Consider the following 12,996-nt stretch of genomic DNA (forward strand, 5'->3'; position numbering starts at 1 on the left):
GATTATTCCTCCGAGCGAGGCTCGGTCACGTGGTACTCATATTTCTAATTGTGGAGTAAACACGATCGAAATGAAGATTAAAAATTGATATAAAAAATGTTGTATAAACTATCAAATAGCTGAAGGAAAAGTGCTCGTATGAGTGTGTGGCTACACTCCAATAGTAGATTCCAAAAGACTACTGTAATAGACCTGAATTAAATCATTATCAGAAAGTACGCCAAAGAATGGTGTAAGGGTTCTTCTTTTTTTAGGAAATTTTGTTTTTATAGATTGGGTTTTATAATATTGTATAAGGTGAAAAAAGAGATTGAAAGCTATGAAGAGGGCAACACTTTTTGGCATCAACTAAAGGGAAAGAAGTCGTCACTTTTAGACTTACTTGTATGTTGTCCTGTTTGTCTCCCATTGACATACCAAAATGCAGGAGATGGAGGTGTCTCCCCAGAAGCTGACCTAGCTTCACATGGAATTGTCACATGTTTATTTTGAGAAACTGTTACATCCCTTGGGGCTTTGTTTTCATAGAAAATGGGTTTACCTTAAAAATGAAAAATCATAAAACTCATTAAAAATGAAAACCTCAGTTTAATAATTTAGTTACAAAATGAAAAAAAAAAATTCAAAGAAAGCTATATGATAGTGAAAATTTGTGTTTTCATACCTATTAGCTGCATAAAAATTCCATTTTAAAAAACTGTGCGTGATATTTACATAAAAAGTGCATTATTAGCCTTTATAAACAAACATAAATGTTTTCTTTTAATTTTAGCAGCTAGTTGACCAGAAAAAACACCTTTAATTAATATTTATATTTTTTGTTAACATTGCTTAAATATTTTATAAATATATTTGACTTAGTGATACTGAAAATGAACAAACAATTGTCTTTCTTTGTTATTATTATCTCCATTACATTTATGTATTGTTTTAGAATTGGTGTATTTTTATGAAAAAAATCGCTTGCATAATTAATTTTATAAATTAAACGGTTTGCTTTTAGAAAACAAAACGTAGCCGTTGCACCTAAACTTTACAAGTTGTATCGCATGGTGAAATAATATATTTCATTTCTTTTCTAGTTTTTGAGATCTGAGTGTGACAGATGGACAGATGAACATTTTGCACAAACCTAATAGCGGCTTTTCCCCTTAAAAAAACTAAATCTCTTAGTTGACTCTATTATAGCTAAGTGTAGAACACCATTTACAGACAAGAAAAGTTAATGTCAACAAGTTGGTGAACGTACAGTATCAGTTCAAAATGAGACTTGATTGATATGTAGAAGTTTAGATTGTAAGCCCAGAGAAATAATCCAGACAAAATTTGAAACCAGATTTTTAAACAATATTAAGAAACTGAAAATCATGAATTTCGGTTATAACAGTAAACTCAACAGACGCTGGTTTGAAAATAATGGAGCAATACAGAAACTTAACAAAACATGCACTTAATTGCATTTGTTCCGTGCAGGCTAATCCCGCAGCATTTCAATAAATTCTCTTAACAAGGTCTAGTAAAACTGGCACAGGAGTTCACAGTGATCAATAAGGTCACAATCTCGTAGCCAAGGTATAAAGCAAAACAAAAACTAATAAAATATATTTGTTCACCTTTACCTCCAAAGGCCTTAAAGGTTCTGAGGACCATCAGTGCCAAACTTGGTACCAGCTAGCCAATAAAATTTTTTATTCAGATCTGTCAATGGCTCAATATAATTTATCTGAAACTCATTTCGTATCTAAACGAGGTTGATGAGAAATACTCCCTTGTAGCACGTGAAATAGACTGTGAAGCGAGTCGGTTTCCAATTCTTTTCCAGCTTTTGGTATTGTATACATCTCGCTAATACCATTACCCATTTCTCTTACACCGCTTTTGTCAACTGTCAGACTTCTTGACTGATAATACTCAACAGAACAATCAGTATTTGGTATATCATGATACAGCGACATAAATTTTAAATGCCCATCATGACAGCCGCCCGGCTGACCAGCATCAAGTGGGCGATTTTCACACAGCATATTGTCATAATTTCAGTTTATGTTTCGCATGTCTTAGTCTGAGAAACATCCAGAGTAAGGGGAGGGGCTCGGGTACACAGGCAGAGGCACTCAAATGTGTTGTCCCTGACAAAGATGTTTGCTGAGCAAGTTCACCTGGCCACGTGCAACAAACACTTCTGTATTGCTGGGCAAGTTCACCTGGCCACGTGCAACAAACAATTCTGTATTGCTGGGCAAGTTCACCTGGCCACGTGCAACAAACAATTCTGTATTGCTGGGCAAGTTCACCTGGCCACGTGCAACAAACAATTCTGTATTGCTGGGCAAGTTCACCTGGCCACGTGCAACAAACAATTCTGTATTGCTGGGCAAGTTCACCTGGCCACGTGCAACAAACAATTCTGTATTGCTGGGCAAGTTCACCTGGCCACGTTCAACAAACAATTCTGTATTGCTGAGCAAGTTCACCTGGCCACGTGCAACAAACACTTCTGTATTGCTGAGCTTTATCGCTTTAGGATTAAAAAAAACAACAACAACGGATGGTTACGGGGAAAGACAAAATAACACTGAACATAAATGGATAGAAGGGGAAATCATCGTGGATTTAATCATTAGAACCTGGCTGTGATCCTGTTTAGCCTAAACTTAAAATGTGAAATCATTGCACCAATATAAAAAAAAAAAGTTTATACTGTTACGTATTTCTGAATCTTCTGGCTAGATGTATTAGTTGGCACACAAATAAAAACACTGCAAAGAACTTGACTACTAAACTTTCAGTTTCATATAACTTTAATGACTATTGACTCTAACATTACTGTAACATGTAGCGTAGAAGACTGTACAATATCTGTCAGTTTACAGTTAGCTATACTTCGTTGCACTGCATCTCTTCACTTCGTTGCAATTCCTCTCTTCTCAACTTGCATCGAGCCGTATTCCACAGAACAGACCAACGACACACTTCCCAGTGTCGCTCCAGGTCTCCCAAAGCTGAACCAAGTCGTACTCAAGTCTACCGAATCAGAGCCGCACACGTCTTACATCGACTGTATCGACTGTAACGGCTCAAGTCCACTGTAGTTCGCTGTATAGACTTTAACGACAGTAGTCCACTCCAGTTAACTCTACCCTAGTTAACTTGCATCGAGTCGTACACATTTCTCTTCCACAGAGCCGCACACGTCTTACATAGTCTGTCTCGACTGTAACGGCTCACTCACGACTCCATACGACTGACTTTCACATTAACTCTCTGGCTTATATAGAGTCCCTAATCGCTTCTCCAAAGTTGCACAAACACTCCTAGTATCCCCTGGAATAACATGTCAGGAAACGTCACATCCTGTCTTTATTTATACACGTAGATTCCAGAAAACACTCGCTGCAGTGTCATCAAGTCGGGGTCACACGTAGTGACCTTTATCTGTCACTGTTCATTAGTAACTGTCCTCCTACTTAGATCTGTTCGTCCCCTGGAACAACACGCGTGGACACGTCACATCCTGTCTTTGTTTGTACATGTAGATTCCAGGGAACACTAGCTGCTGTGTCATCTCGCCGGGGTCATACGTTGACCTCTACCTATCACTGTTCATTTGTAACAATACTATACTAGAAATAGGACATACTAGTCGATACACACCAAGGAAGACACTAGAGACCGTGACGATGATAACACTGACTCCTATATATGTAATTACCTCAGATAACATACAACTTTATCAACATACACAGGGTTATGAATATCAAATACAAATCTGTACAACAGACTTACTTGTGACGTTAAGAAAAACTTGATGAGGATCACTCTCTCCAAAGTTATTTTTAGCCTTGCAGTAATAATTTCTCTCATCTTGTTCCAATAACTTGTAGATTATGAGAGATCTTCCATTTGATGACACATTGTACTTTTGGTTAGTGCTTATTACTGTCCCATCATCTAACGTCCAAGTGATGGTTGGTAATGGTTGTAATGGGTCACTAATGCAAAAAATATCATATTTTACCTATAGACGTACATAAAAATTACAAACGAAAATTATAGTAATATGTTTTAAAAGATAAAATTATAGCATAATCAGGTACAGTCTACAGTTTAGTTGACCAGTATCCTGGACCAATGCTTAAAATGAAACTTTACTTAACTAAACTTAGAGAACTACCTTATATAGAGAACATTCTTTATCCTGAAAGTTCAGTATATTAAGGTTGATAAAAACTTTTAAACAGGCCGGCGATAAATTCTTAAAACCAGAGGTGCTCCTTCCTGGCAACAGTAGACGACGATTCCCGCCTCAATGTGGCAATTCAGTGGAAACGTTTGTTAGTGGCAGAAGATAAGCTAACAATGGGTAGCGAACATAGACTTCGGTCACCTCGGTGGACTTCAGGTGAGTATGATGACCCAGTCCATAAAGTCCACCACGCCGTTCCACAAAGCAGCCTCCCTCAGTATTCCGTTAGCTGTAGTGCTGGTCTGTACACGGTTTGAGGCCGTTACAGAATAGCAATTTGAAGAAATTCTCCGTACTTACACGACCTTCCACCTCTCATAGCGGAAGCTGCGCTAGGTAAATGGCATGGCCCAATCGAAGTAGGAATTGCTGCCATTGTGGAATCTTTACACAGGCCACGGGGTGAAGTGCTTCCGTCTGTCTGTTGGGAGAATGTAATAAAGAGGAAGCACGATGGCGCTTCAATTCCCTAATGGACCTTTTGAAGGTAAGCGGTAGGTTTACCCCTGAACCAGATATAAAAAAAGAGTGTCCATCGAAAGTGTCAGTCTAAAAATTAGTCTCAACACTCTCCTAAAGAGTTAAGTGAAACTTTTTTGCTTCAAATTTGGGATTCTAGTCATTCTTGCTCAAGAAACAACAACAAAAAATACTGCATGAATTGAAAAAAACAAAACAACTATCGAACCGAAACGTCACGAATCTACTTACTATCCACTGAAAACACACTCTAGTCTAGCTGAGTGAGACACCTCTGCCACTACATTTGCAGAAAACCATTTTAGTACAGGAGCTTGACCTGTTAGATATATTTAAAAACTACTGACAAAGATGCTACAATTATACAGGAATAAAGAGAAATTAAAAGCACTAAAAATACAAGAACATGTATTTATCTAGTGGTGCAGAGTCGGAGCTGAAGTGATGATTTCAAAAATAAATTTTGTAGAGACATATTTCACCTATGGAGGTCTAAATCAGGGGTTCTCAAACTGTGGGTCGTGACGACTTTGGGGGTCGAACGACAATTTGCCAGGGGTCACTTAAGACCATCGGAAATTGGTTTTTCATTTATTTTTTGTCAAAAGTTTTTTTTTTCTTTCTAACTTGCAACAAGTTTATTAGTGCCATCGTTGGCCTTACCATTCCAAGTTTAAAAGCGTCAAGCGTCAATTAAATAAACTAAAACGTGAGGGTGACAAATATAATAAGCCAGACATATTGCCAGAGGATCTAGAGGGTGCTTTGAGTTAGTAGGTGTAACATAATTGTTTGAAGGTAGACAGGTTTTTCACTGGTAGTTACTTTTGTAATTGTCATTCGGAAATAGAAGCTGCAGACCACATCCCCATTGTCGTAGTTTACAGACACAGATACGTTGTTTTTAACATTTGGAAGTACTGTTCATCGAACGCGTGTCGTAACGCTATTGTTGGATCAAACTTTATTTCTTTGTTGAAGATTCCAGAACGTTTTTAGAACGCCGTGAAGTAATTGAAACTGTGAATATCTTCATTTGGAAACATCCCATGAACATGGATCTCAAATAAAAGAACGTTATGAAACTATGATGATAATTTTTTGAAGTTTTACTTCCATAGTTCAAGCAGGAATGGAAATACCTCGAGGCGTCATTGTAATATAGTTCTATCTGTCATTAGAATCGAACACATGTTCTACCTTTGCCGATAAGGATATCTAGTATTTTAGTTCGAAAGGTTCAGGTGGTAAATACCACAATCAAAACACAGCAGCCATTGAAACTTCTTATTTGTTGGTTCTCAGAAGTGTTAGAGCTGTGATACCTCACTACTAAAGAGTTAATGTCAGCGGTCAAAGACTTTTCTCGAGATATGATTGGAGTGGAATTATCCGAAATGATTGAGTTCACTGGCGAATAGTTGACATGTCTGTTGATATTGTGGATCAGGTAATTCAGGAAATGATGTCCGCTCTGTTTCCAATAGTTAGCATCCAGCTTAATCAGTCCAAAGACGTTGCAAATTGTTACAATTGCTGGTGATATAGATACATAATGGGCATATTTAAGACAAGTTTCTATTTTGTAAATCTCTCGAAACGACCTACAAACTACAACACTTGATATAATTGACCAAGTTTGTTAATTTTTGGAAAGTATAAAATCTTGAGCAAATATATTTGTGGTATTTTCACAGATTTGTGCTCCAAGTTTGATTGGGTGTCGGACTGGTATTCAACGTTTGGTACAAAATGAGTCACCAAAAGTCCTAGGAACACACTGTATGATTATTATAAACGAAAACACTGACAAAAGCATTAAATCAAGAAGCTAAGAAGTTTTGTATAAAAAAAGCCATAATCAGTACGGAGTATAACAAAAGTTTTACTTAATTGTTTCTAGATTTCATGCACTAACTGCAATATTAAATTATAGATAGATAGATATAGATATATAGATATAGATATATAGATATAGATATAGATATAGATTAGATATAGATATAGATATAGATATAGAGATATTTAGGTAGGCCTAAAAGCTTAAGTGTATGATTTATTAAGATATGTATATGACTGCACGGCTGGTTTACAAAATGTTTTGTATCATTAAATCAGTGCTTTGCTTTTTTATTTATTTTAATAAATCACACTGTTATGTATATATCTTAATTAAGCATACACTTATGTATATATTGCAATAATCATACAACTAAGCAAATAAATATAGATATTAACAAAAACACACTTATGTATGAATCTTTACAAATCATACACTTCTGCTTTTAAGCCTACTGTCACAACACACACACACAAGATGTCACAATGTGTTGTGATGCCGGGGATTTTATTTGAATTAAAATTAGTTGAATAAATGACGATCTAGAATCACAATAAAAGATTCTTTGTTAAAACAAAACTCTGGAACTTTATTTAAATACAAAACGTAAGTACAGCTTATGTACAAGTTACAGATCAATCTACACAAAATATCACAAAGGCTTTTAAAACAGAGCTCTTAGAAGACCGACTGACTACTATGAAAATATTTTATCGACTGGCGTTCTCTCTACTCTCGCCAATTCTCTGGCGCTAACTCTTTAAAAAAATGTCTTTGTTTAATTTCAAATCAACCAATAGATTTGAAACATCATAATCACGTTTTGGGTAAAACCTGAGGTGCTGTCAAGGGTCTAAATTTGTGGGGTAATTCCTGAGGCTCAGTCAAGGGTTTATATTTCTTTTAAATGTGAAATGTACAAATAATTCTATAATGGCATCTGTGACATATTACCCCCCCCCTCCATTTAGCATTTGTATGGTAATAGAAATGCTCATATGTATTAAAAATATTTAAATATACACAAAATACCATACATGAAATTATAGAAAAATGGTTGAGGTAACATATGACAATGCTCTGAAAAGTAAAGTCAACTTGGAGATAACAATAAAAAAAATGTAAATGCAGTGTCAGGTATATGAGAATAAAATTATTGATGACTTTGAACACCTGTTTCACTATTCAAGTGGTTATGAAAATGAGACAATGCTTGTCATGAAAAATATCAAAAGTTGTATAAAGCATAATACTTGAATAAATTAAATCTTGAATTGAATAAGTTACTTCTCTTCATGGTGCTTTATGATGAAATTAAAATATGACAATACAAAACTGATATACTACACCTGTGGAAGAAAAATATATATACACCATTATGTAAAGAATTAAATACATCTGGAAAGTGTGTCTGCGAAGACATTCTCACGTCCAGGAATTGTCTTGACCTCAAATTGGTAGTCTGTGAGTTGTAGACTCCAACGAGTTAAACGACTGTTCGCTAACTGGAGAACTTGGCTATGGCCCATACAATGGCTAGACATTCACGTTCGATGGTTGAGTATCTGGTTTCAGCTGTTGACAACTTCCTGCTGATGAAAAATACTGGGTGCAAAGTCTCTTGGCATTTCTGTGAAGTGTTTTGGTATTTCTGCATTAGGCATGCACCTATAGCTGAAGATGAAGCATCTGTGGCGAGGTAAAATTGCTTCTCTGGATTCGGAAGTTTGAGAATAGTGTCTCTTGAGAATTCAGCTTTAATGTTCTCAATAGTGGTATGTAACTTTGTAGACCATGGAATCTTCGTTGGTTGTCCTTTCTTAGTGAGTTCAATCAATGTAGCTATGAGTGATGTGTAACCTGGTATGAAATGTCTGTAGAAATTACACAGACCCAAAATACTTCTCACTTGCTTTTTACTGGTGGGGACTTTGATGTCTATTATGCGTTGAATAATGTTCTCTTGTGGTCTCAGCGAATTGTAGCTGACTTTATAACCCAGGAAGGATATTTCTGACATGGCTAGTTCTACCTTACTAGGCTTTATGGTAAAACCATGTTGTTTCAGTATGCTGAAAACTTCTTGTAGTCCTTTGATATGTTCGTTCCATGTCTTATGGAATATGCAAATGTCATCTATATATGACACTGTGTCAGAGCGATTGCCTAGTATGCTGTGAATGGCTCTATTAAAGGTGCTGCTGGCGTTGACTAGACCAAATGGCATGAAGTTGAAATGGAATAGTCCATAAGCTGTGGTGAATGCCGTAAACTATTTGCATTCTTGTCTGACTGGTATTTGGTAATAACCTCTGGACAGGTCTATTTTGGTGAAGAACTTTGCCTCTGAAAATTTGGTCATAAGATCTTCAGGATTTGGCATAGGATATGAGTCGAGTTGGGTTATTTTATTCAACTGTCTGAAGTCGACACACATTCTTGGAGTTGTCGTTTGCTTCCGTTTGACAAGAACTATTGGTGCAGCATATGGAGAGTTGGAATGTTCAATGATTCCTTGCTCTAATAGTTGGTTAATTTCTTGTTTAAGAAAGTCTCTGTAGTGTACTGGTAATGGGTAAGGTCTTGCTTTTGTAGGCTTGGAATCAGTAAGTATTATATTGTGTTCCGCAATTGAAGTTTTGCCTGGAACATCTGTAAATATGTCTGAATTTTCTTTGAGAATGGTAGTCAGTTCTTTCTGCTTTTGCGGTGTCATTGAATTGAGTTTGATGTCTTGCCAAAATTCAGTTTGTTTGGTAGTTGTTTGTGGCATATTGATGTCGTCAAATTCAGACGTGTCATTTTCATCTTCTTCTGGTATGACTGCAAGACATGATATGGCTCTTTCATGTGTGAAATATGACTTGTCTTGATGGACTTCAGTTTGACCAGTTAGAGTTCTTGTATCATTGTTAGAGACTCTGGGCATGTCGTCTTGTTCTTCAAAGTTCAACAATGGACATTCGGGAATTGGAGGTGGACTTATTACCGGTAGGGATGGGCTTGATGTAACTGGGGGTGTCCATGTTGAATGTTCTTGATTGTTGCTGGCTACTGGACTAGTAACTGGTTCTGTTGCATTCTGCATAACTTGAGTAACTGAGGTAGCCATGTGATTATGTTGGCTAACTTGTTCAGGTGCCAAATGTTCTTGTTGTCTGTACATGGATCTTGTCATTACTGCCAAACATTTTTGAACTTGCTCTATGGCATTTGTCCATTCAGTAAGTTCTTGAGAAGTGCATTCTTTAACTCGCTCTATGTTTCCAATGATTAGGTCCACTGGTAGATTGGGTGTTACTAATGCTTTTGTTTGACCGCTGAAGAATGGTGTAGTAACATAAATATTGGCTTCAGGTAACTTGCTGACAGTTCCGTTGAAGGCAGTGGCTTGGACGTGGTTGCCTGTGAAACGGTTTGCGTGTACGAAGCGTTCATGTACTAATGTGGACGTGCTTCCTGTGTCACGAAGAACCTCCACCTTCTTGTCTCCTACAAAGCCTGGATAAAATTTGAGACCATTGGACTTTGCAATGACTGTCATAGTTGAATGCTCATTGTAATAGCTTCTGTTATATGAGCTTCTGTTTGGCATATATTGTGGTCTGGAGTCCTGTGAATGACTTCTGTAGCAAGGTTTGTTATCTGGTTTATTGTTTCCAGGTGCTTTGTTGAGATTGTATTGCTCTATATTGCTGTATCTTTGAGTTGGTGATGTGGGTCTATCAAAATTTTGATTTTTGGAGACTGCCTGTTTTTCCCAACATTCATGAGTTTGGTGACCCTTTTTATGGCAATATGAACATTCTGTGGTTCTGCTGCGGCATTGAGACGTGAAATGCCCTATTTTATGACATTTGTTGCATTTGTTTTTGTCATCTCACTTATATCTTGCATTTTTGTCTTGAGCAAAGCAGACAAAATTTTCTTCAACAGATGGTTTGACTGACTTGTTTGGATAGGCTGCTTTATATTGTCTGATGATCTTGGTTAATGTCTGGATATCAGTAGGATTTCTCTCTATAATGTAGGATTGAATATCTTCTGAGTGAGCATGGGTGATGTTGTCGATAATAATATGTTGACGAAGAGCTTGGTAACTTTCTTCTATTTTGGCCATGGATACCCATCTATCAAACCACATTGACATATTAGCTACAAAAATTTGAGGATCATCATTTTGCTGTGGCCTTTCATTATAGAATTTCTTTCTATAGTTGGCTGAAGTTGCTCCGTATTGGCGCAGTAGAGCTTCCTTGATATCAGAGTAAGTGCTGCGTTCATTGATGGACAGTTGTGAGCAAATGTTGACAGCTTTGCCAGTCAAGAGGGTGAGGAGTGAGCTCGACCAATGTGCTTCAGGTAGACCGGATGTTGTAGCTATTTCTTCAAATCTTATGAGATACGAGTCCATATTGTCAATGTTTTCATTGAAAGCCGATATTTTGTTCATTAATCTGTATTTGTCAAACATATTTGAGTGACCTTGAGTTGGAATGCTTTCTTTATTTTCTTTTTTTGTCTTTCGAATTTCATTTTTTCTTTTTCATGTTGCCTTTGCTTTTCGGCGTCTTGCAATTTTTTTTCTTCTAATTGCATGCGTTTTTCAGATTCTTGCCTTTGTTTTTCAGCGTCTTGCAATTTTTTTTCTTCTAATTGCATGCGTTTTTCAGATTCTTGCCTTTGTTTTTCAGATTCTTGCCTTTGTTTTTCAGATTCTTGCTCTTGATATTCTTTCTCTTCTTGTTTCTCTGCCCACTGGTCTGGCTTTGGAATTTGCTTTTCTTTGGCTAATTCTATCAATTCGAAGAGTCGTTGTGTTCTAGAACCGGAAGCCATATTTAATTTTTTTGTTAGTTTCTTGTATTGGAGCAAAATGTTCAATATCTGGATTTTGGCTTTATCTCAGATATAATAATAATATAATGACAAAGTTCTTGAAGCCTCAATTTGCTAATAATGCTTGACAGTAAACTTGTAGTTAATGGAGTCGTATGATTGAATATATAGATCTATTGAGCCGAGTACTTTTTACTGGTTTAACAGTTGGTTAAATCTGGTCTTTTTTATAATGCCAGTTATTTACTTTACTGGTCTTTTTTATTGCCAGTTATTTGCTTTACTGGTCTTTTATATTGCCAGTTATTTGCTTTACTGGTCTTTTAATAATGCCAGTTATTAAGTATATTGGTCTTATTCCTTTTGCCAATTACATATAATAATAGATTTCGTGAGTTAGACGTAACTCTAACGAAAATCTTTATAAAAGAATTATCGATAACCAACTGACCTGTTAAACACAGAAATTCTGTCCTTCGTTAAATAAGAATGAAGTTCCTTTGAAGAGTTTAAAAATTGGTCCTAGATCTTGAACAAATTTCGTTAAAAGTTGTCCATAAACTTTTATTAGTCGGAGAGTGCCAAATATGTCACACACACACACACAAGATGTCACAATGTGTTGTGATGCCGGGGATTTTATTTGAATTAAAATTAGTTGAATAAATGACGATCTAGAATCACAATAAAAGATTCTTTGTTAAAACAAAACTCTGGAACTTTATTTAAATACAAAACGTAAGTACAGCTTATGTACAAGTTACAGATCAATCTACACAAAATATCACAAAGGCTTTTAAAACAGAGCTCTTAGAAGACCGACTGACTACTATGAAAATATTTTATCGACTGGCGTTCTCTCTACTCTCGCCAATTCTCTGGCGCTAACTCTTTAAAAAAATGTCTTTGTTTAATTTCAAATCAACCAATAGATTTGAAACATCATAATCACGTTTTGGGTAAAACCTGAGGTGCTGTCAAGGGTCTAAATTTGTGGGGTAATTCCTGAGGCTCAGTCAAGGGTTAATATTTCTTTTAAATGTGAAATGTACAAATAATTCTATAATGGCATCTGTGACACCTACCTTGAATCTGGGCTACAGGTGTAACATACAGATTGTATGCATCCCCGAAAACAATGTTGGCACTGCTTCGACCTGACAGACCACACTTAATACCAAAGGGATCACTAGCATCAGTTGTCTTGGCATAATTTATGTGCAGATCCCCTAGGTTAGAAAATAGATTTAGAAATAAAAGTTGTTGTAATGATATTGTTTATTATATTCTATGTTACACTTGTAAAATTTGGTGATGATAATTCTATATGAAAGTATTTTTGGAATTTTTTTTTATTTTAATAAGTTTATTGAAATTAAATAAAACAAGAAAGCATTTTTTTAAATTTAAAAAAAAAGACACCTCCTTTACACAACTTATAGCAGGGTAATTTTTTCCTAACAACTATCGAATGTTACATTTTACAAAATAGGGCATATTTTTAGCCTGGCCTGTTCCTCCACCTCCGATAAAGATTCCTGGTAAAGCGAATGTATAGATCTACTAGGCTCATATTGAGATGATGGACCTT

General features: G+C 36.1%; 1 protein-coding gene across 3 annotated transcripts in view; it reads right to left on the reverse strand.

Moving 5' to 3' along the window:
• LOC106080164 (neuroglian-like) overlaps positions 1-12,996 on the reverse strand; it is a 37,398-nt gene that overhangs the window by 11,822 nt on the left and 12,580 nt on the right. For 2 of the 3 annotated variants that reach the window (XM_056015038.1, XM_056015040.1), the window contains exons 6-9: positions 12,491-12,634; positions 4,958-5,045; positions 3,787-3,992; positions 383-541 (exon numbers count right to left, since the gene is read on the reverse strand). In XM_056015038.1, the coding sequence (XP_055871013.1) occupies positions 383-541; positions 3,787-3,992; positions 4,958-5,045; positions 12,491-12,634 (597 nt within the window). Of the gene's footprint in view, positions 1-382; positions 542-3,780; positions 3,993-4,957; positions 5,046-12,490; positions 12,635-12,996 lie in introns of all 3 variants that reach the window. The other variant, XM_056015039.1, reaches the window with a different exon arrangement.

Source organism: Biomphalaria glabrata, chromosome 17 (genome assembly GCF_947242115.1).
Source record: "Biomphalaria glabrata chromosome 17, xgBioGlab47.1, whole genome shotgun sequence".
Lineage (NCBI taxonomy): Eukaryota > Metazoa > Mollusca > Gastropoda > Planorbidae > Biomphalaria > Biomphalaria glabrata.